Here is a 27813-nt window from a genome sequence, read left to right as displayed (position 1 = left end):
TCCCTGTTGATGTCAGGGCTCTGGAGAGGAAATGTTGCAAGAGATGGGTGGTGGTGGTGGTGGGGTAATCATCCAGAAAAGCGCAGAGAGCGAGTGGGGTCCCAGATGTGACATAGTCCCCTGAGTGCCCATCGCACACATCCATCTCAGTGAGAAGACAGACCTATCCCACTATTTCTCCCTCCCTCCCTCCCTGTCCTCTTTACTGTCCCCCAAACTAGAATCCCACAAGCTCCTCCCAGCTGGAGATCAGAACTCTGGAGAGCCACCTCAGAAACTCCTCTCCCAAAGGTCACCAGCCACATGTGTCCTGCCCCCTTCCCCTCCAGACCATCCTTTAGCCTGGCGTCTTGGGTGACTTGGGATCTTCAACTGTAGGATGAGAAAGAGACAGATGTATGGTCAGTCCATGCTGGACGGAGATCTCTGAGCAAACCCATCACATGGAATCCCAGGATATCTCACACAATCACTGTCCTTTCACTGTTAAAAATGGCCCATAACAGAATTCCAGAATGCTGGAGCTTGAGAGTTCCAAAGGGGAAGTGCAGGAATAGGAAAAGAGAAAAGGTGGAGGGAACAGCAGGCTTTAAATATTAGTGCATCACTTTTCCACAGCATGAAAAGGGAAAACCCTGGGAGGGGCACAGAGGATCTTCAGTGGTGGGGGAGTGAAGGAGTAAAAGCCTGGGATGGGCACAGAGGATCCTCAGTGGTGGGAAAGTGAGAGGGAGGGGTAAAGCCTTGGAGGGGCACAGAGGATCCTCAGTGGTGGGGGAGTGAAGGAGTAAAAGCCTGGGATGGGCACAGAGGATCCTCAGTGGTGGGGGAGTGAGGGATAAAGCCTGGGAGGGGCAGAGAGGATGCTCAGTGGTGAGGGAGTGAGGGGGTAAAGCCTGGGAGGGGTACAGAGGATCCTCAGTGGTGGGGAAGTGAGGGGTAAAGCTTGGGAGGGACACAGAGGATCCTCAGTGGTGGGGAAGTGAGGGGTAAAGCCTAGGAGGGGCACAGAAGATCCTCAGTGGTGGGGGAGTGAGGGGGTAAAGCCTGGGAGGGGCACAGAGGATCCTCAGTGGTGGGGGAGTGAGGGGTAAAGCCTGGGAGGGGCACAGAGGATCCTCAGTGGTGGAGGAGTGAGGGGGTAAAGCCTGGGAGGGGCACAGAGGATCCTCAGTGGTGGGGGAGTGAGGGGGGTAAAGCCTGGGAGGGGCACAGAGGATCTTCAGTGGTAGAGGAGTGAGGGGGGTAAAGCCTGGGAGGGGCACAGAGGATCCTCAGTGGTGGGGGAGTGAAGGATAAAGCCTGGGAGGGGCAGAGAGGATGCTCAGTGGTGAGGGAGTGAGGGGGTAAAGCCTGGGAGGGGCACAGAGGATCCTCAGTGGTGGGGAAGTGAGGGGTAAAGCTTGGGAGGGACACAGAGGATCCTCAGTGGTGGGGAAGTGAGGGGGGTAAAGCCTAGGAGGGGCACAGAAGATCCTCAGTGGTGGGGGAGTGAGGGGGTAAAGCCTGGGAGGGGCACAGAGGATCTTCAGTGGTAGAGGAGTGAGGGGGGTAAAGCCTGGGAGGGGCACAGAGGATCCTCAGTGGTGGGGGAGTGAGGGATAAAGCCTGGGAGGGGCAGAGAGGATGCTCAGTGGTGAGGGAGTGAGGGGGTAAAGCCTGGGAGGGGCACAGAGGATCCTCAGTGGTGGGGAAGTGAGGGGTAAAGCTTGGGAGGGACACAGAGGATCCTCAGTGGTGGGGAAGTGAGGGGGAAAGCCTAGGAGGGGCACAGAAGATCCTCAGTGGTGGGGGAGTGAGGGGGTAAAGCCTGGGAGGGGCACAGAGGATCTTCAGTGGTAGAGGAGTGAGGGGTAAAGCCTGGGAGGGGCACAGAGGATCCTCAGTGGTGGGGGAGTGAGGGGTAAAGCCTGGGAGGGGCACAGAGGATCCTCAGTGGTGGAGGAGTGAGGGGGTAAAGCCTGGGAGGGGCACAGAGGATCCTCAGTGGTGGGGGAGTGAGGGGTAAAGCCTGGGAGGGGCACAGAGGATCCTCAGTGGTGGAGGAGTGAAGGGGTAAAGCCTGGGAAGGTACAGAGGATTCTCAGTGTGGGGGAGTGCGGGGTAAAACCTGGGATGGAAGAAGATTCCTCAGCTTTTTAGATTCTAATTACATCAGATGTACCCACTTTTAATAAAGGACCCTTGGGCTCTCTCCATTCATTCCCCCCCCCCCCCCAGCCTTCAGTAGTTAGGACTAGTTCAGCCAGGGGAGGTGCTCTGTTAACTCAGAACAGACCCCTACTGCGGCATCCGTGAGTCCCAAGCTGTAATCTGGGGCTCTGAAAGGATAGGCTTGGGGGAGGGGGGTTGATCAAGAATCGGGGAGGGAGTACATACCCTGCAGCCTGTAGCTGGTCCCTGTGCAGCGCCGACCTGGTCGACGGTAGTCCAGATTGCTCCGCAGCCCTCGCTGATAGAGCGGTCTGCACAGGTCGGACATTGTCACTCATACTCTGGAAGATGTGCCTGGCCTGGTGCCGACTCAAGAGACGTAAAGAGTGCATCTAAGGGGTTCAGGGAGTGGGGGGGAGAAGGAGATAACATTTTACTGATGAACAGAATAACATTCTGGTGCATGCACAGATACAGTTTTCCTCTGCTCGGACCTGTGCGTAGAACTAGCACTTCCTCCGGAAGTTGCAGCTATTGTGCTCACAGTAAAAAGAAGCAGGGCATTAAATCCTCACAAACGCGCCTGAAAAAGACGAGCTTAACCCCTTCTACGCCTCCTCTGACCAAGCGTTCAAGTTCCTTCGTTACGCTCGCCTTCTGCTTCACGGAGGAATAGCTCATGACCTCGTTAGCACAATAAACGGCACGCTGGTATCTAACGTGAGACTTTGCATACGATTAGCTTCTTCCGTGCGTCATGCGCCCAGAAAACGACGTGCGAAATCGTGTTAACTTTGCACTGCCATCTGTGCTAGTGTTCGTATTATTATAGAGAGGTGTGGTAGCGGTGTTAGGTCCACTTTTAAAGGTAATCAGTAGAAATAAAAAACATGGAAATGAAAATAAGATGATACCTTCTTTATTGGACATAACTTAATACATTTCTTGATTAGCTGTTCGAAGGTTGCCCTTCTTCGACAAAGAAGGGCAACCTTCGAAAGCTAATCACGAAATGTATTAAGTTATGTCCAATAAAAAAGGTATTTATTACAAATGTGTTTTCTGCATTATCTAAAAGTCTAAGCGATACAAAACCTGCACGCAACAAAAAGAAAATATACAAACAATCACTGAAATTCACTCTAAAGAATCGTCGCCCCAAAGCTTTGCTTAAATGAATCTACTTTTATAGGAAAAGTTAATAAATTCTGGTCGCCGTATCTCAAAAAAGATATAGTGGAATTAGAAAAGGTGCAGAAAAGGGTGACGAAAATGATAAAGGGGATGGGATGACTTTCCTATGAGGAAAGGCTAAAGCAGCCAGGGCTCTTCAGCTTGGAGAAAAGGCGGCTGAGGGGAGATATGATAGAGGTCTATAAAATAATGAGTGGAGTTGAACAGGTAGATGTGAAGCGTCTGTTTACGCTTTCCAAAAATACTAGGACTGGGGGGCATGCGATGAAACTACAAAGTAGTAAATTTAAAACGAATCGGAGAAAATATTTCTTCACTCAACGTGTAATTAAACTCTGGAATTCGTTGCCAGAGAATGTGGTAAAGGTGGTTAGCTTAGCGGAGTTTAAAAAAAGGTTTGGACAGCTTCCTAAAGGAAAAGTCTATCTCAGTCTTAAAATGACATACGATGGTAACTTTCCGGAGAAACGAGTGCATGAACATCTGAAAAGGGAAGTCATTTATAATATCATTAACACCAAGGCTTAGGAGCGAGATAGGCAGTGCTAAGCCAGCTGGATAACTCGAATCCCGTGTGTGTTCTCAGGATATGTAAATCTGTAAGGTACATGGGATGTTCGGAGAGAGGATGGAGGGCTCAGTGTTGGACTTTGACAGGATAAAATCCCTATTGAATCAGTCATTCGCCTCTGGTACTTCTGACTCTTTACACACTCCCCCCTCCCAGTACCCAGGAGTCCCATAAATGCCTCTCCTTATCCCCCATCTCAAGTACCTGCATGGATGTGATGTTCAGGGGCTGGTCGATGATGATCCAGGTGGCGGTCTCATAACAAGGGGGCGCAGTCGTGGACCCCTGGTAGGTCACAAAGGCAAAGGTGTCTGGGAACAGTTGGTCCAAGGCCAGATCCTGTAGGGAGGTGCTGTCACCTAGGGCAGAAGCAAGGATGTGGATTTGAGGGAGGGAATATGCAGAGCCCAAATGGCAGCCTTGTACTACGAATCCTGTGACCCTCCCAGGCTTTATCCCCCACCACTGAGGATCCTCTGTGCCCCTCCCAGGCTTTACCCCCTCACTCCCCCACCACTGAGGATCCTCTGTGCCTCTCCCAGGCTTTACCCCCTCATTCCCCCACTGAGGATCCTCTGTGCCCCTCCCAGCCGTTACCTCCTCACTCTCCCACCACTGAGAATCCTCTGTACCCCTCCCAGGCTTTACCCCTCACTCTCCCACCACTGAGGATCCTCTGTGCCCCTCCCAGCCGTTACCTCCTCACTCTCCCACCACTGAGGATCCTCTGTGCCCCTCCCAGGCTTTACCCCCTCACTCCCCCACCACTGAGGATCCTCTGTACCCCTCCCAGGCTTTACCCCTTCACTCCCCCACCACTGAGGATCCTCTGTGCCTCTCCCAGGCTTTACCCCCTCACTCCCCCACCACTGAGGATCCTCTGTGCCTCTCCCAGGCTTTACCCCCTCATTCCCCCACTGAGGATCCTCTGGCCCCTCCCAAGCCGTTACCTCCTCACTCTCCCACCACTGAGAATCCTCTGTACCCCTCCCAGGCTTTACCCCCTCACTCCCCCACCACTGAGGATCTCTGTGCCCTCCCAGCCGTTTACCTCCTCACTCTCCCACCACTGAGGATCCTCTGTGCCCCTCCAGGCTTACCCCTCACTCCCCACCACTGAGGATCCTCTGTACCCCTCCCAGGCTTTACCCCTTCACTCCCCCACCACTGAGGATCCTCTGTGCCTCTCCCAGGCTTTACCCCCTCACTCCCCCACCACTGAGAATCCTCTGTACCCCTCCCAGGCTTTACCCCTCACTCCGCCCTCCCTGGCATTTTTGCAAAACGTCTAAAGTCAGACTTAGACGTCATATCAAAAATGCCCCTCCACATATATCTCTTGGGGATGTATATTCAGGTCTTGAAGCCTCCTTTGGTGAAGGGAAAACAGATCTAGGATGTCTTCAGAAGGCCAGATGCTGGTAGCGATACCTGCCTTCATGCAGAGGTTCTCTGTAATTGCCCCCCCCCCCTCCAGGACCCCACACTTCTTACCCTTGAAGGAGATTCTCGTGGTTGTTTCTCTATTCAGTAATCGGCTGAGGAAGGGGTTGGAATTATTCGCTACCTGTGGAGGAGAGAAGGCTGTCGGCAGATATAGGGTGGGGAAAGGAGGATTTGGGATGTCTGTTGTGGATCTAGATGGCCTGTCAGGGTTGCAGGCTCCTTGAATGTTGTGAGAATGGCTATTGGGGGGGGGGGGTGAAGTGATCCTAACTCACATTGATGAGTAAGGAGATGATCGCCAGTCCATTGGGATTTGCAGCTGCTTCACTCATATTACTGTAGAGTTCCTGGTTGTAGTGGATCAGCTGCACCTGGGGGGAAGTAGATAGGAGAGCTTCAGGGGGAGAGAGGCAGAAGGGGAGGGAATGAGCAGGAGGAGAGGGAGAAGAGATAGAGAGGTGGAAAGACAGAAGGAAAGTGAGGGTGGAGAGTGAACAGGAGAAGGAGGAGAAGAGATGGAATGGAGAGAGTGGAAGAGGAAGGCGAAAGGGGTGGGAATGAGCAGAAGGAGTGGGAGAAAAGATAGAGAGGGGCAGAGGAGGAGGAGGGTGAGGATGAATGAGCAAGAGACAGAGGGGGAAGAAGAAGAGGGTGAGACGGAGATAATGACGCAGGAGGATAGGGAGAAGGAGATAGAGAGGGGGAGAGAGGAAGAGGGAAGGGAAATGAGCAGGAGGAGGGGGAGTAAAGGAAGAGAGCGTTAGAGGAGGGTAGAGGGAAATGATGGGTTAGGGGGAGATGATGGGTCTTGGTACCTGAGAGTGACAGGGGAGATATTGGTTCTGGTGTTTGATGGAAGGGGGGGGGGGGGGGCTGGTGTCTAGAGAAGGGGGAAGGGAAGATACTGGGCCTGACATCTGAGGGAAGGAGAAAGGATGGTGCCAGGAAGGAGGAGACATTGGGCTGTGCTCACTTCTGCAGAGAATGCCTTCTTGTTCATGAAATGTTCGGATCCTGCACCATCTTCACTGCCGAAGTGCAGTCGCACCTCCTCCAGCCGGTGGGTGTAGAGGAGAGGACCCCCCGACATGTTCACTGCCCGGTGCCTCTCCGGCATAAAGGAGACGTACCGGCCTGTGTTACATAGTGTCCCATTGACCTGAGGGGGAAGAGAAGTCACCTATGTTACATGCCTTCTCTTAGCTTGCCTGAATTCACCGCCACCCAAGTCACATACCGTCTTGCCTCGCAAGCTGAGTCGGAGGGGGGGGAGCAAAAAGGGATCAAAGACCACCTGACGGTGTTAATGTCAATGGGAGACTGCCTCTTGCCGATGGAGCAGAGATTCCATGCAGCATTCACCAGGCCCCAGAACGCTGGGCCTAAACCAAAAGAAAGAGACAAATAGAATGGAAGGGACCTTTCGGAGAAAAGAGGACATTTCTCTGGGTAAGTGGAACATTATTTTGCTCTGTGCTTTAGTATTTAAAGATTGGGGATAAGAGAGAAAATTGTAGGTTTATTGATACAGACAGTTTGAATTTAAAAACGCAAACTTTATCAACTAGTTTTGATAGTGTAAAACCCTTTTCCCATAGTTTTAAAACTTGAACTTTCTGCCACAGCCTACAGCATTAACATATAGCCTCTAGAAGGCACAGTAGGGTCTAGTTCAGTCTTCATTTAAAAAAAAAAAAAAGAAAAGAAATAAACTTATTAACTAATGTCCATAGTGTACAAACATTAAAAAGGATAGCAGAGCAGGGCTCAAACTTTCTGTCTTAAAAAGAAAGAAAGTGATTTTCTGTTCTTTGCCTGGAGGAGAAGTAGCAGTGGTACTGCCCGGATTTAGGTGTTAATTAAGGTGTGAGAGAGGTAGAATAGCTGCAAAGGTCACTGATTATTGTGTTAACTTTCAAGGGGTCTGTTTTGAAGTAGAAAGCTGCATGAGAACACGATTAGCGGGAACCCCACGATTACCACAAGTCAGGTTATTTTAGTACAGGGGACGGGCGGAGATGGAGGAGATTCCAGAAGGGATGGGCAGGGACAGGTTAGATTCCAGTCCCCATGCGACTCTATTTTGAAGCAGTCCCCTTAGAATCAAAACTATATGGAGTGGATAAATCCCAGGTAACCTTCTTTCTGAGAAGTTCTGAGAGAAGAGGACATTTCTCTAGGTAAGTGAACATTATTTTGCTCTGTGCTGGTGATTTAAAGATTGGGATAAAAGATAAAGTGTAGGTTTATTGATAAAGACAGTTTGATGTAAAAAAATCAAACTTTATTACTAGTTTCCCATAGTGTAAAACCCTTTTCCCCATGGGATAGGGATAGGAGGAAATGTTCTGTTATGGACTGGGAATTGGGTTATTGGACAGAAAACAGAGGGTAGGGGTTAAATGGCCATTTCTCTCAATGGAGGAGGGTGAACAGTGGAGTGCCACAGGGATCTGTACAGGGTCCAGTGCTGTTTAACATATTTATAAATTATCTGAAAATTGGAATGACAAGTGAGGCAATTAAATTTGCAGGAAGTCCTTAGGAAATTGGAAGAATGGGCATCCAAATGACAGATAACATTTAATATGAACAAATGCAAAGTGATGCACAAATGACCTAATTCTAGGGTCCACCTTAGGAGTCAGCACCCAAGAAAATATCTAGGTGTCTTTGTAGACAATTCGCTTACAATCTTCTGCCCAGCGGTCAAAAAGCAAATAGGATGCTAGGAATCATTAGGAAAGGATGCACAATAGACCAAGAATATTGTAATGCCTTTGTATCACTTCATGGTGCAACCACACTTCGAGAACTGCATTCAGTTCTGGTCACTGTATCTCAAAAAAGATAGAGCGGAATTAGAAAAGGTTAAAAGAAGAGCGACCAAAATGCTAAAGGGGATGGAACTCCTCTCGTATGAGGAAAGGCTAAAGAGGTTAGGGCTCTTCAGCTTGGAAAAGAGATGGCTGAGGGGGTATATGATTGAGGTCTATAAAATCCTGAGTGGTGTAGAGCGAGTAGAAGTAAATCGATTTTTTTTACTCTTTCAAAAAGTACAAAAATTAGGGGACACTCAATGAAGTTACATGGACATACTTTTAAATCAAACAGGAGGAAATATTTTTTCAGTCCAGCTCTGGAACTCATTGCCAAAGGATACGGGAACAGCGGTTAGCGTATCTGGGTTTTAAAAAGGTTTGGTCAAGGTCCATAGCCTGCTATTGAGATGGACATGGGGGAAGCCACTGCTTGCCGCTGGGATTGGTAGCATGGAATGTTGCTACTAATTAGGTTTCTGCCAGGTACTTGTGACCTGGATTGTCCACTGCTGGAAACAGGATACTGGGCTGGATGGACCATTGGTCTGAACCAGTATGGTTATTCTTATGCAAGCATTTCAGGGGATACTTATTCCGAGAATTTGTGAAACAGAATATAGCCTGAGCTTGTTTGCCATTTCCTCTCTGTTATCCATATATTTTATTTTTTTATTTTTGTTACATTTGTACCCCGCGCTTTCCCACTCATGGCAGGCTCAATGCAGCTTACATGGGGCAATGGAGGGTTAAGTGACTTGGCCAGAGTCACAAGGGAGCTGCTTGTGCCTGAAGTGGGAATCGAACTCAGTCCCTCAGTTCCCCAGGACCAAAGACCACCACCCTAACCACTAGGCCACTCCTCCACTCCATAGCTATTATGTCATCCATGTTCTCTATGTAATATCAATTGTACCTTTTCACTCTGGAATGGCAAATGCCATGAAGGAACATTGTAAGCCACATTGAGCCTGCAAAAAGGTGGGAAAATGTGGGATACAAATGCAGCAAATAAATAAATAAAACATATTTTTAAACCTTGAACTGAAGCAGGCATGAACTGGGAATCGGACAGCAAAGACAGGCACATACACAGGCATCACCCAACTACTCTTATAATTAAAATAGGCACCCCAAAACACCTGTATACTTTATCCCCATTTTCTTTTAGCCTTCTCTTAGATGATACTTTTACAAGGTGACACAAACTGTTTCTTGGACCCACTCACAGGGTGTGAAAGCGTTCTGTTATTATCACAGAGAAAAAGACCCCATTACTAAAATGAGGCTCATCCCAGTACAGAAAGCTGCAGACAGAGACTGCTTCATGGAGAAAAAGGCAAATATTTATACTGAGTTTCTACCAACCCCGTCAGCTTTCTTGAACATCTTAACAGTTTGCCAATGTGCATACAGCCACCTCTGGGGTGCAGGATGTGGCAGCACATTCCTGAAACTTCCAAATGGAGGGAAAATAAAACTTTTTTGTTTTCATCATTTATAAAATTCTGATTGGTAAAATGAAGTGACACACACCTAGATGGAACGGGGGGGGGGGGGGGGGGGGGGGGGGGGGGGAGGAATTAGAGCTGAGGCACAGGGTGATAAAGTGATTGAGAGTGTGTGTTGCACTTTCCATGGACTTTAATGCCTTATTATTAATAATATGCTGCCATCCAGTGGAGGGAGGTTATCAATAGAAATCAAACAAAATAAAACATGGAAAAGAAAATAAGATGATACCTTTTTTATTGGACATAACTTAATACATTTCTTGATTAGCTTTCGAAGGTTGCCCTTCTTCCTCAGATGGGAAATAAGCAAATGTGGTAGCAGATAGTATATATGAGAGAAACATCAAAGCATTACTTTGACAGTCTGACAGAGTGGGAGGGTGGGGGTATGCATGGGGACATCAAAGCATTTCGTTGATATTCTAACAGGATGGGTGTTGGTAGGTGAGAGGAGGGTGATAAACAGAGAAATAAACAGATAAATACAACTTTATGGTTTATAATGGGCTAGAGGGAGGGAGAGAGAGCAGAGGAGGAGGAGGAGCAGATTAGAGAGCTGTCTGGACAAACTGCCCTGGGGTGCTGCTACTCCATGAATTTTTATGTGCCTGCCTGCTAGTGAGGGAAGGTTGGGGATGGGAGGGGCAGAGGGGGAAGAGCAGATATAAATGCTCAAGGAGGCAGCCCAGTATATACAGCTAGAAAGCAAACTTTCTCTCTGTATCTGGGAGAGGATTGAAAGACACAATCACATAGGCAGCTCTGCCAATGCACCTTACTCCTGCCCCACAGCATCCCCTGATATTCCTGTACTCACACACAGTTCTACCAATGCACCTCACTCCCACCCATCACCAACCCCTGCTATACCAGTACTGAGTCCCCACACACAAGCTCTACAAAAGCATCTCACTCCCGGGTCCCGGCCATCACCACCCCCTGCTATATCAGTACTGAGACCCCTCACACACAGCTCTGTTAATGCATCTCACTCCTGCCCTGCAGCATCCCTGATGTTCCAGTACGCACACACAGCTCTACCAATGCACCTCAGTCCTGCCCTGAAGCACCCCTTGCCATTCCAGTACTGAGACCCTCACACACAGCTCTGTTAATGCACCTCACTCCTGCCTGCAGCATCCCCTGATATTCCAGTACTCACACACAGCTCTACCAATGCACCTCACTCCCGCCCATCACCATCCCCTGCTATATCAGTACTGAGACCCCTCATACACTGCCAATGCACCTCACTCCTGCCCTGCAGCACCTTGCCATTCCAGTACTGAGATCCTCACACACAGCTCTGCCAATGCACCTCACTCCTGCCCGGCAGCACCCCCTGCCATTGCAGTACTAAGACCATCACACACAGCTCTGCTAATGCACCTCACTCCTGTCCTGCAGTACCCCCTGTGCCAGCACCGATTTTTGAAAAAGGTTCCACGGGAGATCCGGGAAATTATAGACCGGTGAGTCTGACGTCGGTGCCGGGGAAAATGGTAGAGGCTATTATTAAAAACAAAATTACAGAGCACATCCAAGGACATGGATTACTGAGACCAAGTCAGCAGGGCTTTTGTGTGGGGAAATCTTGCCTGACCAATTTACTTCAATTCTTTGAAGGAGTAAACAAACATGTGGACCAGGGCCGTGCCTAGGGTCTCTGGCGCCCCCCTGCAGACTATCAGTTGGCGCCCCCCCTGCAGACTATCAGTTGCGGCAGCGCCCCCCCCCCCCCCCCCCCCGTGAAAATTATTGCTCACCACTTGCCACACTGACAGGAATTGTCAGCAATATTCTTAGAAACAAATTGCTATACATTGCAAAATAAGATAGCAGATGTAAATTCTCAAAGTGGACATATTCCAAACACTAAATGAAATAAAATGATTTTTTTTCCTACCTTTGTTGTCTGGTGACTTTCTTTTTCTGATCATGCTGGCCCAGTAATCTGATTCTGCTTGCTACCTGTCCTCTTAACTACCCGTTTCCAGGGCTTCCTTTCCATTTATTTCTTTCCTTTCCTCCTTTCTTCTTCATTTCTGGTCCTCAGCTTCTGCCTATTTTCTTCATCCATGTGCATTTTTTCTCCTCTCTTCCTTTTCCCTCATTTCATCTCCTTCATCTCTCTTCCTCCCCTCTATGTCCAGCAATTTCTCCTCTCTCCCTGAGCCCTGCCCTCCCAATCCATGCCCATCCATGCTCCTCTGTCCCCTGCCCCCTCCAGTCATCCTTTTCCAGCAATTCCCCTCTCTCCCTGAGCCCTGCCCTCCCAATCCATGCCCATCCATGTTCCTCTGTCACCTGCCCCCTCCATTCATCCCTATCCAGCAATTCCCCTCTCTCCCTGAGCCCTGCCCTCCCAATCCATGCCCATCCATGCTCCTCTGTCACCTGCCCCCTCCATTCATCCCTATCCAGCAATTCCCCTCTCTCCCTTCCATGACCCCCCCTCGCATCCATGCTCCTTTCTCTCACATGTCCCAGCCTGGCCCGCCCTCTTCTCCCCCCCCTTCGCATCCATGCCCCCCCCTCGCATCCTTGCTGTCGTTTCTCCCCTGCCCTCCCGCTCCCATTGTTCAACTGCCCACCCTCTTCTTCTCTTCCCCCAACATCCCTTTTCTTTTTTTTTTTTCTTTTTAAATTTACCTCCGTGGCGGCGGTTCTGGCAGCGCAGCGTCAGGGAAGGAGGCGGCGCTCCCGACGTCTAGCCTTCCCTTCGCTGTGTTCCGCCTTCTTCTGACGTCATCCTTGACTGTCAGAAGAAGGCGGAACACAGCGAAGGGAAGGCTAGAGACGTCGGGAGCGCCGCCTCCTTCCCTGACGCTGCGCTGCCGGAACCGCCACCACGGAGGTAAATTTAAAAAGAAAAGGGATGTTGGGGGAGGGCGAGCGAGGTGAGCATGGTGCGGCGGCGCCCCCCAGAGGGAAGCGCCCCCCTGCCATGCTTACCTCGCTTACTGGGTTAGCACGGCCCTGATGTGGACAAAGGGGAGCAGGTTGATATTGTGTATCTGGATTTTCAAAAGGCTTTTGACAAGGTACCTCATGAAAGGCTACAGAGGAAATTGGAGGGTCATGGGATAGGAGGAAATGTCCTATTGTGGATTAAAAACTAGTTGAAGGATAGGAAACAGAGAGTGGGGTTACATGGTCATTATTCACAATGGAGAAGGGTAGTTAGTGGGGTTCATCAGGGGTCTGTGCTAGGACCGCAAAAGTTATTCAAAGTCGTTAACTCGCGACAGGATTGTGAAAAATTACAGAAGGACCTTACGAGACTGGGAGACTGGGTGGCTAAATGGCAGATGATGTTTAATGTGAACAAGTGCAAGGTGATGCATGTGGGAAAAAAGAACCCGAATTATAGCTACGTCATGCAAGGTTCCACTTTAGGAGTTACGGACCAAGAAAGGGATCTGGGTGTCGTCATCGATAATACACTGAAACCTTCTGCTCAGTGTGCTGCTGCAGCTAGGAAAGCGAATAGAATGTTGGGTATTATTAGGAAAGGTATGGAAAACAGGTGTGAGGATGTCATAATGCCGTTATATCGCTCCATGGTGCAACTGCAACTTGAGTATTGTGTTCAATTCTGGTTGCCGCATCTCAAGAAAGATATAGCAGAATTGGAAAAGGTTCAGCGAAGGGCGACCAAAATGATAGCAGGGATGGGACGACTTCCCTATGAAGAAAGACTAGGGCTTTTCAGCTAGGAGAAGAGACGGCTGAGGGGAGACATGATAGAGGTATATAAAATAATGAGTGGAGTGGAACAGGTGGATGTGAATCGTCTGTTCACACTTTCCAAAAATACTAGGACTAGGGAGCATGCAATGAAACTACAGTGTAGTAAATTTAAAACAAATAGGAGAAACTTTTTCTTCACCCAACACATAATTAAACTCTGGAATTTGTTGCCAGAGAACGTGGTGAAGGCAGTTAGCTTGGCAGAGTTTAAAAAGGGGCTAGACGGTTTCCTAAAGGACAAGTCCATAAACCACTACTAAATGGACTTGGGAAAAATCCACAATTCCAGGAATAACATGTATAGAATGTTTGTATGTTTGGGAAGCTTGCCAGGTGCCCTTGGCCTGGATTGGCTGCTGTCGTGGACAGGATGCTGGGCTCGATGAACCCTTGGTCTTTTCCCAGTGTGGCATTACTTATGTACTTATGTACTGAGACGCTCATACACTGCTCTACCAATGCACCTTACTCCTGCCCTGCAGCACCTTCCCATTCCAGTACTGAGACCCTCACACACAGCTCTGCTAATGCACCTCACTCCTGCCCTGCAGCACCCCTTGCCATTCCAGTACTGAGACCCTCACACACAGTTCTGCTAATGCACCTCACTCTAGGCCTGCACATTGAGGTCTCTACTTGTAAAGTGCCTGCAGGGATGCTCTCATTAGCAGAGTGTGTTATAGTGAGGCCTGACAGCTTTTCATATCTTTTCATGCAATATTTATTTCTGCTTATGATTGCAGACACCCACTCGCTTCTCAGAAATGCACATTTCTAATGAAAAATTGTCCCAGGGGCTTGCAGCTTTGCTGAAAGGGGTTGAGGTGGGGGTGGGGGATATGTGGAGGTAACCACCACCAGGATGCACCTATCTGGTAACCCAGGGCAGGGCTCCTGTCTACAGCCAGACAGTGGGAGAACAGAGGGAAGTCAGCCATACCTGGTACGAAGGTGCCCTGAATGGATTCCTTGTAAGCCCACCAGTCCTCGTGCGACTTTGCCATGCTGAAAGGTGCTGAGGCAGGGAAGGGGGAAGAAAAACAGAAAACAAGGTGAATGCGTATAAAATCTAGACCCCCCCCCCCACCTCCACCCCGCCCATCCTGCTCTAACTACTTGGTAAACCTAGAAAGACTTAAATCTGAATTTGCAAGAACACTCAGTCCTGTTGTACAGTCCATGTAAGCTCTCTGGGTCAGGGACTGCCTCACTATAGAGGGCTTTGGAAGCCAGCTCAGTCCGTCTCTTCCTCTGCTCCTGGATTGCAGCAGGCTGCTTTTAGCAAGCAGGCGGGTGGTCGATACAGCATAAAATCCCCCTTGGAGTTTTGATATTAATAAAGGATTTGGGGGAGGGAGAGGGAAGAGGAACTTAACATGTCTGGCCTCTTAATAACTGCAGAACTGTTTGAAATTCTGGCACAGTACTGCCTGGGTTGCACTGCATTATTTAGCTTCCCGATCAACGGAGGTGGTCTGCTTCACTGGTGGAAGTGCCAAACCCCAATGCCAAAGCTCCTGGGATGTGAGACCAGTTCAAATCCTGCTTTCTCTTCTAGATCTCCCTCTGCTTCCGTGTACATATACCCATATGAATAAGGATAGATATGTTCCTTCACTACTTTCCAGTCTTTCTGGCAGACATGGGATAACACAACCCCATCTGCCAGCCGTCGAAGCTTCACCATTTGGAAAGCATTGCTTGTTATCCAATTGTGTTGCCTTAATCATTCTTTCTCTACCTTTCTGGGTAGAAAAGTTACCAACATTGCAAGTTTCATGCCAAAACTGTGGCTTGTACATCCTCCAGGCACCAGGAATCAAAAACCTCTCAGCACTGACCCCTTTGGGTTCTGGGGACTTCTAAACAGCTTGGGCTCTTCAGCTTGGAGAAAAGACAGCTAAGGGGAGAAATGATAGAGGTATACAAAATACTGAGTGGAGTGGAAGGAGTAGATGTAAATCGCTTGTTTACTCTTTTGAAAAATATTGGGGGCACGCAATGAAGCTATAAAGTATAAAATTGAAAACGGATCGGAGAAAATATTTCTTCACTCACCGTGTAATTAAACTCTGGAATTCGTTGCCAGTGAATGTGGTAAAAGCAGTCAGCCTAGCGGGGTTTAAAAAATATGCCTTCCTAAAAGACAAGTCCATTAGGCATTATTAACATGGACTTGGGCAAATCCACTTCTTATATCTGGGATAAGCAGCATAAAATGTTTTGTACTGTTTGGGGATCTTGCCAGGTAATATAGTAACTGGATTGGCCACTGTTGGAAACAGGATGCTGGGCTTGATGGACCTTCGGTCTGTCCCAGTATGGCAACACTTATGTATTGGTTTGCACCCCAGTACTGATGATGCACTCCTTGGCATAAATTTAGCATATCTCCCCCCCCCCTCCCCACACACATCTATGTCATATGTGAAGGGCAGTGTTGGAGGGGGGGCCATGGCAGACCGAAGGGCTACCAAAAGCTCAAAACAGAAAAAGATGGGGCCTTTGTAACGTGTTTACTCAGTACAGGAGTAAAGAGGTGTGTTAGCCGTGTTAGTCCACTCTTAAAGGTAATCAATAGAAATCAAACAAAATTAAAACATAGAAAAGAAAATAAGATGATACCTTTTTTATTGGACATAACTTAATACATTTCTTGATTAGCTTTCGAAGGTTGCCCTTCTTCATCAGATCAGAAATAAGCAAATGTGTTAGCTGACAGTGTATATATCAGTCCCTCATAGATGGTCTAGCAGGGTGGGCAGGAGATGTGTATGGGGACTTCAAAGCATTCCATAGTCTAGCAGGATGTTTGTGGGGAGGGGAGGGGAGGGGAGGGGAGGGGAGGGGAGGGTGATAAGCAGTGAAATACAACTTATGGTTTATAGTGGGCTAGAAAACCCAGATACTTGTTAAGTCCTGTCCATTGGGTGTCTGCACTTTTCTGTTTCTAATTTGTGGACTGTTATTCTCTGTTCTGTTTGGCAAATGTCTCTCCTGTCTGGATTTTGCTCAGTACAGGAGAAAATGCATTACTGCTTTCCTTTCTCTGCTCTTGCACTGCAGACAGACTCTGATATCTTAGGGTACCTATTATAGACCATAAGAGACATCACTCCCAGTACCTATTATAGACCATAAGAGACATCACTCTCAGTGCCTTTTAAATAGCACGAGAGACATCACTCCCAGTACCTATTATAGACCATAAGAGACATCACTCTCAGTGCCTTTTAAATAGCACGAGAGACATCACTCCCAGTACTTATTATAGACCATAAGAAACATCACTATCAGTACCTATTATAGACCATAAGAGACATCACTCTCAGTGCCTTTTAAATAGCACGAGAGACATCACTCCCAGTACCTATTATAGACCATAAGAGACATCACTCTCAGTGCCTTTTAAATAGCACGAGAGACATCACTCCCAGTACTTATTATAGACCATAAGAGACATCACTCTCAGTGCCTTTTAAATAGCACGAGAGACATCACTCCCAGTACCTATTATAGACCATAAGAGACATCACTCTCAGTGCCTTTTAAATAGCACGAGAGACATCACTCCCAGTACCTATTATAGACCATAAGAGACATCACTCCCGGTACCTATTATAGACCATAAGAGACATCACTCTCAGTGCCTTTTAAATAGCACGAGAGACATCACTCCCAGTACCTATTATAGACCATAAGAGACATCACTCTCAGTGCCTTTTAAATAGCACGAGAGACATCACTCCCAGTACCTATTATAGACCATAAGAGACATCACTCTCAGTGCCTTTTAAATAGCACGAGAGACATCACTCCCAGTACCTATTATAGACCATAAGAGACATCACTCCCGGTACCTATTATAGACCATAAGAGACATCACTCTCAGTGCCTTTTAAATAGCACGAGAGACATCACTCCCAGTACCTATTATAGACCATAAGAAACATCACTATCAGTACCTATTATAGACCATAAGAAACATCACTCCCAGTACCTATTATAGACCATAAGAGACATCACTCTCAGTGCCTTTTAAATAGCACGAGAGACATCACTCCCAGTACCTATTATAGACCATAAGAGACATCACTCCCGGTACCTATTATAGACCATAAGAGACATCACTCTCAGTGCCTTTTAAATAGCACGAGAGACATCACTCCCAGTACCTATTATAGACCATAAGAGACATCACTATCAGTACCTATTATAGACCATAAGAGACATCACTCTCAGTGCCTTTTAAATAGCACGAGAGACATCACTCCCAGTACCTATTATAGACCATAAGAGACATCACTCTCAGTGCCTTTTAAATAGCACGAGAGACATCACTCCAGTACTTATTATAGACCATAAGAGACATCACTCTCAGTGCCTTTTAAATAGCACGAGAGACATCACTCCCAGTACCTATTATAGACCATAAGAGACATCACTCTCAGTGCCTTTTAAATAGCACGAGAGACATCACTCCCAGTACCTATTATAGACCATAAGAGACATCACTCTCAGTGCCTTTTAAATAGCACGAGAGACATCACTCCCAGTACCTATTATAGACCATAAGAGACATCACTCTCAGTGCCTTTTAAATACCATAAGAGACATCACTCCCAGTACCTATTATAGACCATAAGAGACATCACTCCCAGTACCTATTGTTGACCATAAGAGACATCACTCCCAGTGTCTTTTCAAATACCATAAGAGACATCACTCCCAGTACCTATTATAGACCATAAGAGACATCACTCCCAGTACCTATTGTTGACCATAAGAGACATCACTCCCAGTGCCTTTTAAATACCATAAGAGACATCACTCTCAGTAGCTATTATAGACCATAAGAGACATCACTCCCGGTACCTATTATAGACAATAAGAGACATCACTCCCAGTACCTATTATGGACCATAAGAGACATCACTCCCAGTACCTATTATGGACCATAAGAAACATCACCCAGTGCCTATTAAATACCATAAGAGACATCACTCCCAGTACCTATTATAGACCATAAGAGACATCACTCCCAGTACCTATTGTTGACCATAAGAGACATCAATCCCAGTACCTATTATTGACCATAAGAGACATCACTCCCAGTGCCTTTTAAATACCATAAGAGACATCACTCCCTGTACCTATTATAGACAATAAGAGACATCACTCCCAGTACCTATTGTTGACCATAAGAGACATCAATCCCAGTACCTATTATTGACCATAAGAGACATCACTCCCAGTGCCTTTTAAATACCATAAGAGACATCACTCTCAGTAGCTATTATAGACCATAAGAGACATCACTCCCAGTACCTATTATAGACCATAAGAGACATCACTCCCAGTACCTATTGTTGACAATAAGAGACATCACTCCCAGTACCTATTAAATACCATAAGAGACATCACTCCCAGTACCTATTATAGACCATAAGAGACATCACTCCCAGTACCTATTGTTGACCATAAGAGACATCAATCCCAGTACCTATTATTGACCATAAGAGACATCACTCCCAGTGCCTTTTAAATACCATAAGAGACATCACTCTCAGTAGCTATTATAGACCATAAGAGACATCACTCCCGGTACCTATTATGGACAATAAGAGACATCACTCCCAGTACCTATTATGGACCATAAGAGACATCACTCCCAGTACCTATTGTTGACCATAAGAGACATCACTCCCAGTGCCTTTTAAATACCATAAGAGACATCACTCTCAGTAGCTATTATAGACCATAAGAGACATCACTCCCGGTACCTATTATGGACAATAAGAGACATCACTCCCAGTACCTATTATGGACCATAAGAAACATCACCCAGTGCCTATTAAATACCATAAGAGACATCACTCCCAGTACCTATTATAGACCATAAGAGACATCACTCCCAGTACCTATTATTGACCATAAGAGACATCACTCCCAGTGCCTTTTAAATACCATAAGAGACATCACTCTCAGTAGCTATTATAGACCATAAGAGACATCACTCCCGGTACCTATTATGGACAATAAGAGACATCACTCCCAGTACCTATTATGGACCATAAGAAACATCACCCAGTGCCTATTAAATACCATAAGAGACATCACTCCCAGTACCTATTATAGACCATAAGAGACATCACTCCCAGTACCTATTGTTGACCATAAGAGACATCAATCCCAGTACCTATTATTGACCATAAGAGACATCACTCCCAGTGCCTTTTAAATACCATAAGAGACATCACTCTCAGTAGCTATTATAGACCATAAGAGACATCACTCCCAGTACCTATTGTTGACAATAAGAGACATCACTCCCAGTACCTATTAAATACCATAAGAGACATCACTCCCAGTACCTATTATAGACCATAAGAGACATCACTCCCAGTACCTATTGTTGACCATAAGAGACATCAATCCCAGTACCTATTATTGACCATAAGAGACATCACTCCCAGTGCCTTTTAAATACCATAAGAGACATCACTCTCAGTACCTATTATAGACCATAAGAGACATCACTCCCAGTACCTATTGTTGACCATAAGAGACATCAATCCCAGTACCTATTATTGACCATAAGAGACATCACTCCCAGTGCCTTTTAAATACCATAAGAGACATCACTCTCAGTACCTATTATAGACCATAAGAGACATCACTCCCAGTACCTATTGTTGACCATAAGAGACATCAATCCCAGTACCTATTATTGACCATAAGAGACATCAATCCCAGTGCCTTTTAAATACCTTAAGAGACATCACTCTCAGTACCTATTATAGACCATAAGAGACATCACTCCCAGTACCTATTGTTGACCATAAGAGACATCAATCCCAGTACCTATTATTGACCATAAGAGACATCACTCCCAGTGCCTTTTAAATACCATAAGAGACATCACTCTCAGTACCTATTATGGACCATAAGAGACATCACTCCCAGTACCTATTGTTGACCATAAGAGACATCAATCCCAGTACCTATTATTGACCATAAGAGACATCACTCCCAGTGCCTTTTAAATACCATAAGAGACATCACTCTCAGTAGCTATTATAGACCATAAGAGACATCACTCCCGGTACCTATTATAGACAATAAGAGACATCACTCCCAGTACCTATTATGGACCATAAGAAACATCACCCAGTGCCTATTAAATACCATAAGAGACATCACTCCCAGTACCTATTATAGACCATAAGAGACATCACTCCCAGTACCTATTGTTGACCATAAGAGACATCAATCCCAGTACCTATTATTGACCATAAGAGACATCACTCCCAGTGCCTTTTAAATACCATAAGAGACATCACTCTCAGTACCTATTATAGACCATAAGAGACATCACTCCCAGTACCTATTATAGACCATAAGAGACATCACTCCCAGTACCTATTGTTGACAATAAGAGACATCACTCCCAGTACCTATTATAGACCATAAGAAACATCACTCCCAGTGCCTTTTAAATACCATAAGAGACATCACTCCCAGTACCTATTATAGACCATAAGAGACATCACTCCCAGTACCTATTATAGACCATAAGAGACATCACTCCCAGTACCTATTGTTGACAATAAGAGACATCACTCCCAGTACCTATTATAGACCATAAGAAACATCACTCCCAGTGCCTTTTAAATAGCACGAGAGACATCACTCCCAGTACCTATTATAGACCATAAGAGACATCACTCCCGGTACCTATTATAGACCATAAGAGACATCACTCTCAGTGCCTTTTAAATAGCACGAGAGACATCACTCCCAGTACTTATTATAGACCATAAGAAACATCACTATCAGTACCTATTATAGACCATAAGAGACATCATTCTTAGTACCTATTATAGACCATAAGAAACATCACTCCCAGTGCCTATTATAGACCATAAGAGACATCACTCCCAGTGTCTTTTCAATACCATAAGAGACATCACTTCCAGTACCTATTATAGACCATAAGAGACATCACTCCCAGTACCTATTGTTGACCATAAGAGACATCACTCCCAGTGCCTTTTAAATACCATAAGAGACATCACTCTCAGTAGCTATTATAGACCATAAGAGACATCACTCCCGGTACCTATTATAGACAATAAGAGACATCACTCCCAGTACCTATTATGGACCATAAGAAACATCACCCAGTGCCTATTAAATACCATAAGAGACATCACTCCCAGTACCTATTATAGACCATAAGAGACATCACTCCCAGTACCTATTGTTGACCATAAGAGACATCAATCCCAGTACCTATTATTGACCATAAGAGACATCACTCCCAGTGCCTTTTAAATACCATAAGAGACATCACTCTCAGTAGCTATTATAGACCATAAGAGACATCACTCCCGGTACCTATTATGGACAATAAGAGACATCACTCCCAGTACCTATTATGGACCATAAGAAACATCACCCAGTGCCTATTAAATACCATAAGAGACATCACTCCCAGTACCTATTATAGACCATAAGAGACATCACTCCCAGTACCTATTGTTGACCATAAGAGACATCAATCCCAGTACCTATTATTGACCATAAGAGACATCACTCCCAGTGCCTTTTAAATACCATAAGAGACATCACTCTCAGTAGCTATTATAGACCATAAGAGACATCACTCCCAGTACCTATTATAGACCATAAGAGACATCACTCCCAGTACCTATTGTTGACAATAAGAGACATCACTCCCAGTACCTATTAAATACCATAAGAGACATCACTCCCAGTACCTATTATAGACCATAAGAGACATCACTCCCAGTACCTATTGTTGACCATAAGAGACATCAATCCCAGTACCTATTATTGACCATAAGAGACATCACTCCCAGTGCCTTTTAAATACCATAAGAGACATCACTCTCAGTAGCTATTATAGACCATAAGAGACATCACTCCCGGTACCTATTATGGACAATAAGAGACATCACTCCCAGTACCTATTATGGACCATAAGAAACATCACCCAGTGCCTATTAAATACCATAAGAGACATCACTCCCAGTACCTATTATAGACCATAAGAGACATCACTCCCAGTACCTATTGTTGACCATAAGAGACATCACTCCCAGTGCCTTTTAAATACCATAAGAGACATCACTCTCAGTAGCTATTATAGACCATAAGAGACATCACTCCCGGTACCTATTATGGACAATAAGAGACATCACTCCCAGTACCTATTATGGACCATAAGAAACATCACCCAGTGCCTATTAAATACCATAAGAGACATCACTCCCAGTACCTATTATAGACCATAAGAGACATCACTCCCAGTACCTATTATTGACCATAAGAGACATCACTCTCAGTAGCTATTATAGACCATAAGAGACATCACTCCCGGTACCTATTATGGACAATAAGAGACATCACTCCCAGTACCTATTATGGACCATAAGAAACATCACCCAGTGCCTATTAAATACCATAAGAGACATCACTCCCAGTACCTATTATAGACCATAAGAGACATCACTCCCAGTACCTATTGTTGACCATAAGAGACATCAATCCCAGTACCTATTATTGACCATAAGAGACATCACTCCCAGTGCCTTTTAAATACCATAAGAGACATCACTCTCAGTAGCTATTATAGACCATAAGAGACATCACTCCCAGTACCTATTATAGACCATAAGAGACATCACTCCCAGTACCTATTGTTGACAATAAGAGACATCACTCCCAGTACCTATTAAATACCATAAGAGACATCACTCCCAGTACCTATTATAGACCATAAGAGACATCACTCCCAGTACCTATTGTTGACCATAAGAGACATCAATCCCAGTACCTATTATTGACCATAAGAGACATCACTCCCAGTGCCTTTTAAATACCATAAGAGACATCACTCTCAGTACCTATTATAGACCATAAGAGACATCACTCCCAGTACCTATTGTTGACCATAAGAGACATCAATCCCAGTACCTATTATTGACCATAAGAGACATCACTCCCAGTGCCTTTTAAATACCATAAGAGACATCACTCTCAGTACCTATTATAGACCATAAGAGACATCACTCCCAGTACCTATTGTTGACCATAAGAGACATCAATCCCAGTACCTATTATTGACCATAAGAGACATCAATCCCAGTGCCTTTTAAATACCTTAAGAGACATCACTCTCAGTACCTATTATAGACCATAAGAGACATCACTCCCAGTACCTATTGTTGACCATAAGAGACATCAATCCCAGTACCTATTATTGACCATAAGAGACATCACTCCCAGTGCCTTTTAAATACCATAAGAGACATCACTCTCAGTACCTATTATAGACCATAAGAGACATCACTCCCAGTACCTATTGTTGACCATAAGAGACATCAATCCCAGTACCTATTATTGACCATAAGAGACATCACTCCCAGTGCCTTTTAAATACCATAAGAGACATCACTCTCAGTACCTATTATAGACCATAAGAGACATCACTCCCAGTACCTATTGTTGACCATAAGAGACATCAATCCCAGTACCTATTATTGACCATAAGAGACATCACTCCCAGTGCCTTTTAAATACCATAAGAGACATCACTCTCAGTACCTATTATAGACCATAAGAGACATCACTCCCAGTACCTATTGTTGACCATAAGAGACATCAATCCCAGTACCTATTATTGACCATAAGAGACATCAATCCCAGTGCCTTTTAAATACCATTAAGAGACATCACTCTCAGTACCTATTATAGACCATAAGAGACATCACTCCCAGTACCTATTGTTGACCATAAGAGACATCAATCCCAGTACCTATTATTGACCATAAGAGACATCACTCCCAGTGCCTTTTAAATACCATAAGAGACATCACTCTCAGTACCTATTATAGACCATAAGAGACATCACTCCCAGTACCTATTGTTGACCATAAGAGACATCAATCCCAGTACCTATTATTGACCATTAGAGACATCACTCCCAGTGCCTTTTAAATACCATAAGAGACATCACTCCCTGTACCTATTATAGACAATAAGAGACATCACTCCCAGTACCTTATTATAGACCATAAGAAACATCACTCCCAGTGTCTTTTAAATACCATAAGAGACATCACTCCCAGTACCTATTATTGACCATAAGAGACATCACTCTCAGTACCTATTATAGACCATAAGAGACATCACTCCCGGTACCTATTATAGACAATAAGAGACATCACTCCCAGTACTTATTATAGACCATAAGAAACATCACTCCCAGTGTCTTTTAAATACCATAAGAGACATCACTCTCAGTACCTATTATAGACCATAAGAGACATCACTCCCAGTACCTATTGTTGACCATAAGAGACATCAATCCCAGTACCTATTATTGACCATTAGAGACATCACTCCCAGTGCCTTTTAAATACCATAAGAGACATCACTCTCAGTACCTATTATAGACCATAAGAGACATCAATCCCAGTACCTATTATTGACCATAAGAGACATCAATCCCAGTGCCTTTTAAATACCTTAAGAGACATCACTCTCAGTACCTATTATAGACCATAAGAGACATCACTCCCAGTACCTATTGTTGACCATAAGAGACATCAATCCCAGTACCTATTATTGACCATAAGAGACATCACTCCCAGTGCCTTTTAAATACCATAAGAGACATCACTCTCAGTACCTATTATAGACCATAAGAGACATCACTCCCAGTACCTATTGTTGACCATAAGAGACATCAATCCCAGTACCTATTATTGACCATTAGAGACATCACTCCCAGTGCCTTTTAAATACCATAAGAGACATCACTCCCTGTACCTATTGTTGACCATAAGAGACATCAATCCCAGTACCTATTATTGACCATTAGAGACATCACTCCCAGTGCCTTTTAAATACCATAAGAGACATCACTCCCTGTACCTATTATAGACCATAAGAGACTTCACTCCCAGCGCCTTTTCAATACCATAAGAGACATCACTCCCAGTACTTATTATAGACCATAAGAAACATCACTCCCAGTGTCTTTTAAATACCATAAGAGACATCACTCCCAGTACCTATTATTGACCATAAGAGACATCACTCCCAGTACCTATTATAGACCATAAGAACATCACCCAGTGCCTTTTAAATACCATAAGAGACATCACTCTCAGTACCTATTATAGACCATAAGAGACATCACTCCCAGTACCTATTGTTGACCATAAGAGACATCAATTTATTGACCATTAGAGACATCACTCCCAGTGCCTTTTAAATACCATAAGAGACATCACTCTCAGTACCTATTATAGACCATAAGAGACATCAATCCCAGTACCTATTATTGACCATAAGAGACATCAATCCCAGTGCCTTTTAAATACCTTAAGAGACATCACTCTCAGTACCTATTATAGACCATAAGAGACATCACTCCCAGTACCTATTGTTGACCATAAGAGACATCAATCCCAGTACCTATTATTGACCATTAGAGACATCACTCCCAGTGCCTTTTAAATACCATAAGAGACATCACTCTCAGTACCTATTATAGACCATAAGAGACATCAATCCCAGTACCTATTGTTGACCATAAGAGACATCAATCCCAGTGCCTTTTAAATACCTTAAGAGACATCACTCTCAGTACCTATTATAGACCATAAGAGACATCACTCCCAGTACCTATTGTTGACCATAAGAGACATCAATCCCAGTACCTATTATTGACCATAAGAGACATCACTCCCAGTGCCTTTTAAATACCATAAGAGACATCACTCTCAGTACCTATTATAGACCATAAGAGACATCACTCCCAGTACCTATTGTTGACCATAAGAGACATCAATCCCAGTACCTATTATAGACCATAAGAGACTTCACTCCCAGCGCCTTTTCAATACCATAAGAGACATCAATCCCAGTACTTATTATAGACCATAAGAAACATCACTCCCAGTGTCTTTTAAATACCATAAGAGACATCACTCCCAGTACCTATTATTGACCATAAGAGACATCAATCCCAGTACCTATTATTGACCATAAGAGACATCACTCCCAGTACCTATTGTTGACCATAAGAGACATCAATCCCAGTACCTATTATTGACCATTAGAGACATCACTCCCAGTGCCTTTTAAATACCATAAGAGACATCACTCCCTGTACCTATTATAGACCATAAGAGACTTCACTCCCAGCGCCTTTTCAATACCATAAGAGACATCACTTCCAGTACCTATTATAGACCATAAGAGACATCACTACTCCCAGTGCCTTTTAAATACCATAAGAGACATCACTCTCAGTACCTCTTATAGACCTTAAGAGACATCACTCCCTGTACCTATTATAGACCATAAGAGACTTCACTCCCAGCGCCTTTTCAATACCATAAGAGACATCACTCCCAGTACCTATTATAGACCAAAAGAGACATCACTACTCCCAGTGCCTTTTAAATACCATAAGAGACATCACTCCCAACACCTATTCCACACCATAAGAGACATCACTCCCAGTGCCTTTTAAATTCCATACCTTCTAGTAGCTGTTATCCACCTTAAGGCTCCTTATGATTCCTGGTTGGTTCATTAAGTTTTTACTTGGCCATCCCTATACATCCTCCTGCCAGACCCCTCTGCACTCTGTCAGCTGCTTATTCTCACAAGAAGCCCCTGGCCCATTCCACAGGGAAGGACACCCCCCTGAGGCTGACAGCACCCCTGAACATGTCCGTTTGAGACAGCCAGCACTCACCTGAAGCATGCGAGACTGCTGCGCCAGCATGGAGGAATATCAGCAGGGTGCAAGTGAATCCTGCCATCATACCCAGGCACCTGCTTCATGCCCTGGACTCCCAGTTCATGGCTTAGTGACACCTCCTCTTGGAAATTAGGAGACTGCTTAGCTCCTCTCTAAAATGAATAGCAGAGGGAAAGTAGCCGCATCTCTCTCCCCCTCTTTTCTTTTTCTTTTTTCACTGTCAAGCTCTGTCTACCTCCTGTCTCTTCCCTCAGATTACTCCTCTCCCCTCCTCTCAGTCTCCTGCCTCACATTCATTCTCCTTTGTCTCTCCCTCAGATTCACTCTCTCCCCTCCTCTCTGTTGCCTCAGATTCACTCTCTTCTCCTCCTTACTCTCCCCTCCTCTGTCTCTCCCTGGGATTCACTCTATCTGTTCCCTCAGATCCACTCTCTCTTCTCCTCTGTCTCTCCCTCCTCTCTGTCTCTCCCTGGGATTCACTCTGTCTCTTCCCTCGGATCCACTCTCTCTTCTCCTCTGTCTCTCCCCTCCTCTCTGTCTCTCCCTGGGATTCAC

At 45.4% G+C, this 27813-nt stretch overlaps 2 protein-coding genes across 2 annotated transcripts in view; one reads left to right on the top strand and one right to left on the bottom strand.

The window, feature by feature from the left end:
* LOC115466521 (sulfotransferase family cytosolic 2B member 1-like) overlaps nucleotides 1–27813 on the top strand; it is a 1032539-nt gene that overhangs the window by 996712 nt on the left and 8014 nt on the right. The gene's annotated exons all lie outside the window — the stretch shown is intronic.
* Nucleotides 204–27755, bottom strand: CA11 (carbonic anhydrase 11). Its single transcript, XM_030197791.1, is given in 11 exon segments — nucleotides 204–372; nucleotides 2380–2464; nucleotides 2466–2546; nucleotides 4124–4278; nucleotides 5414–5486; nucleotides 5641–5736; nucleotides 6339–6524; nucleotides 6603–6667; nucleotides 6670–6747; nucleotides 14392–14466; nucleotides 27253–27755. Coding segments are annotated over 11 exon segments (999 nt in total). The 5' UTR covers nucleotides 27323–27755; the 3' UTR covers nucleotides 204–337.

Source organism: Microcaecilia unicolor, chromosome 3 (assembly GCF_901765095.1).
Source record: "Microcaecilia unicolor chromosome 3, aMicUni1.1, whole genome shotgun sequence".
NCBI lineage: Eukaryota > Metazoa > Chordata > Amphibia > Gymnophiona > Siphonopidae > Microcaecilia > Microcaecilia unicolor.
The sequence above is the reverse complement of the archived record's forward strand: the minus strand, read 5'-3'. Positions and strand labels throughout refer to the sequence as shown.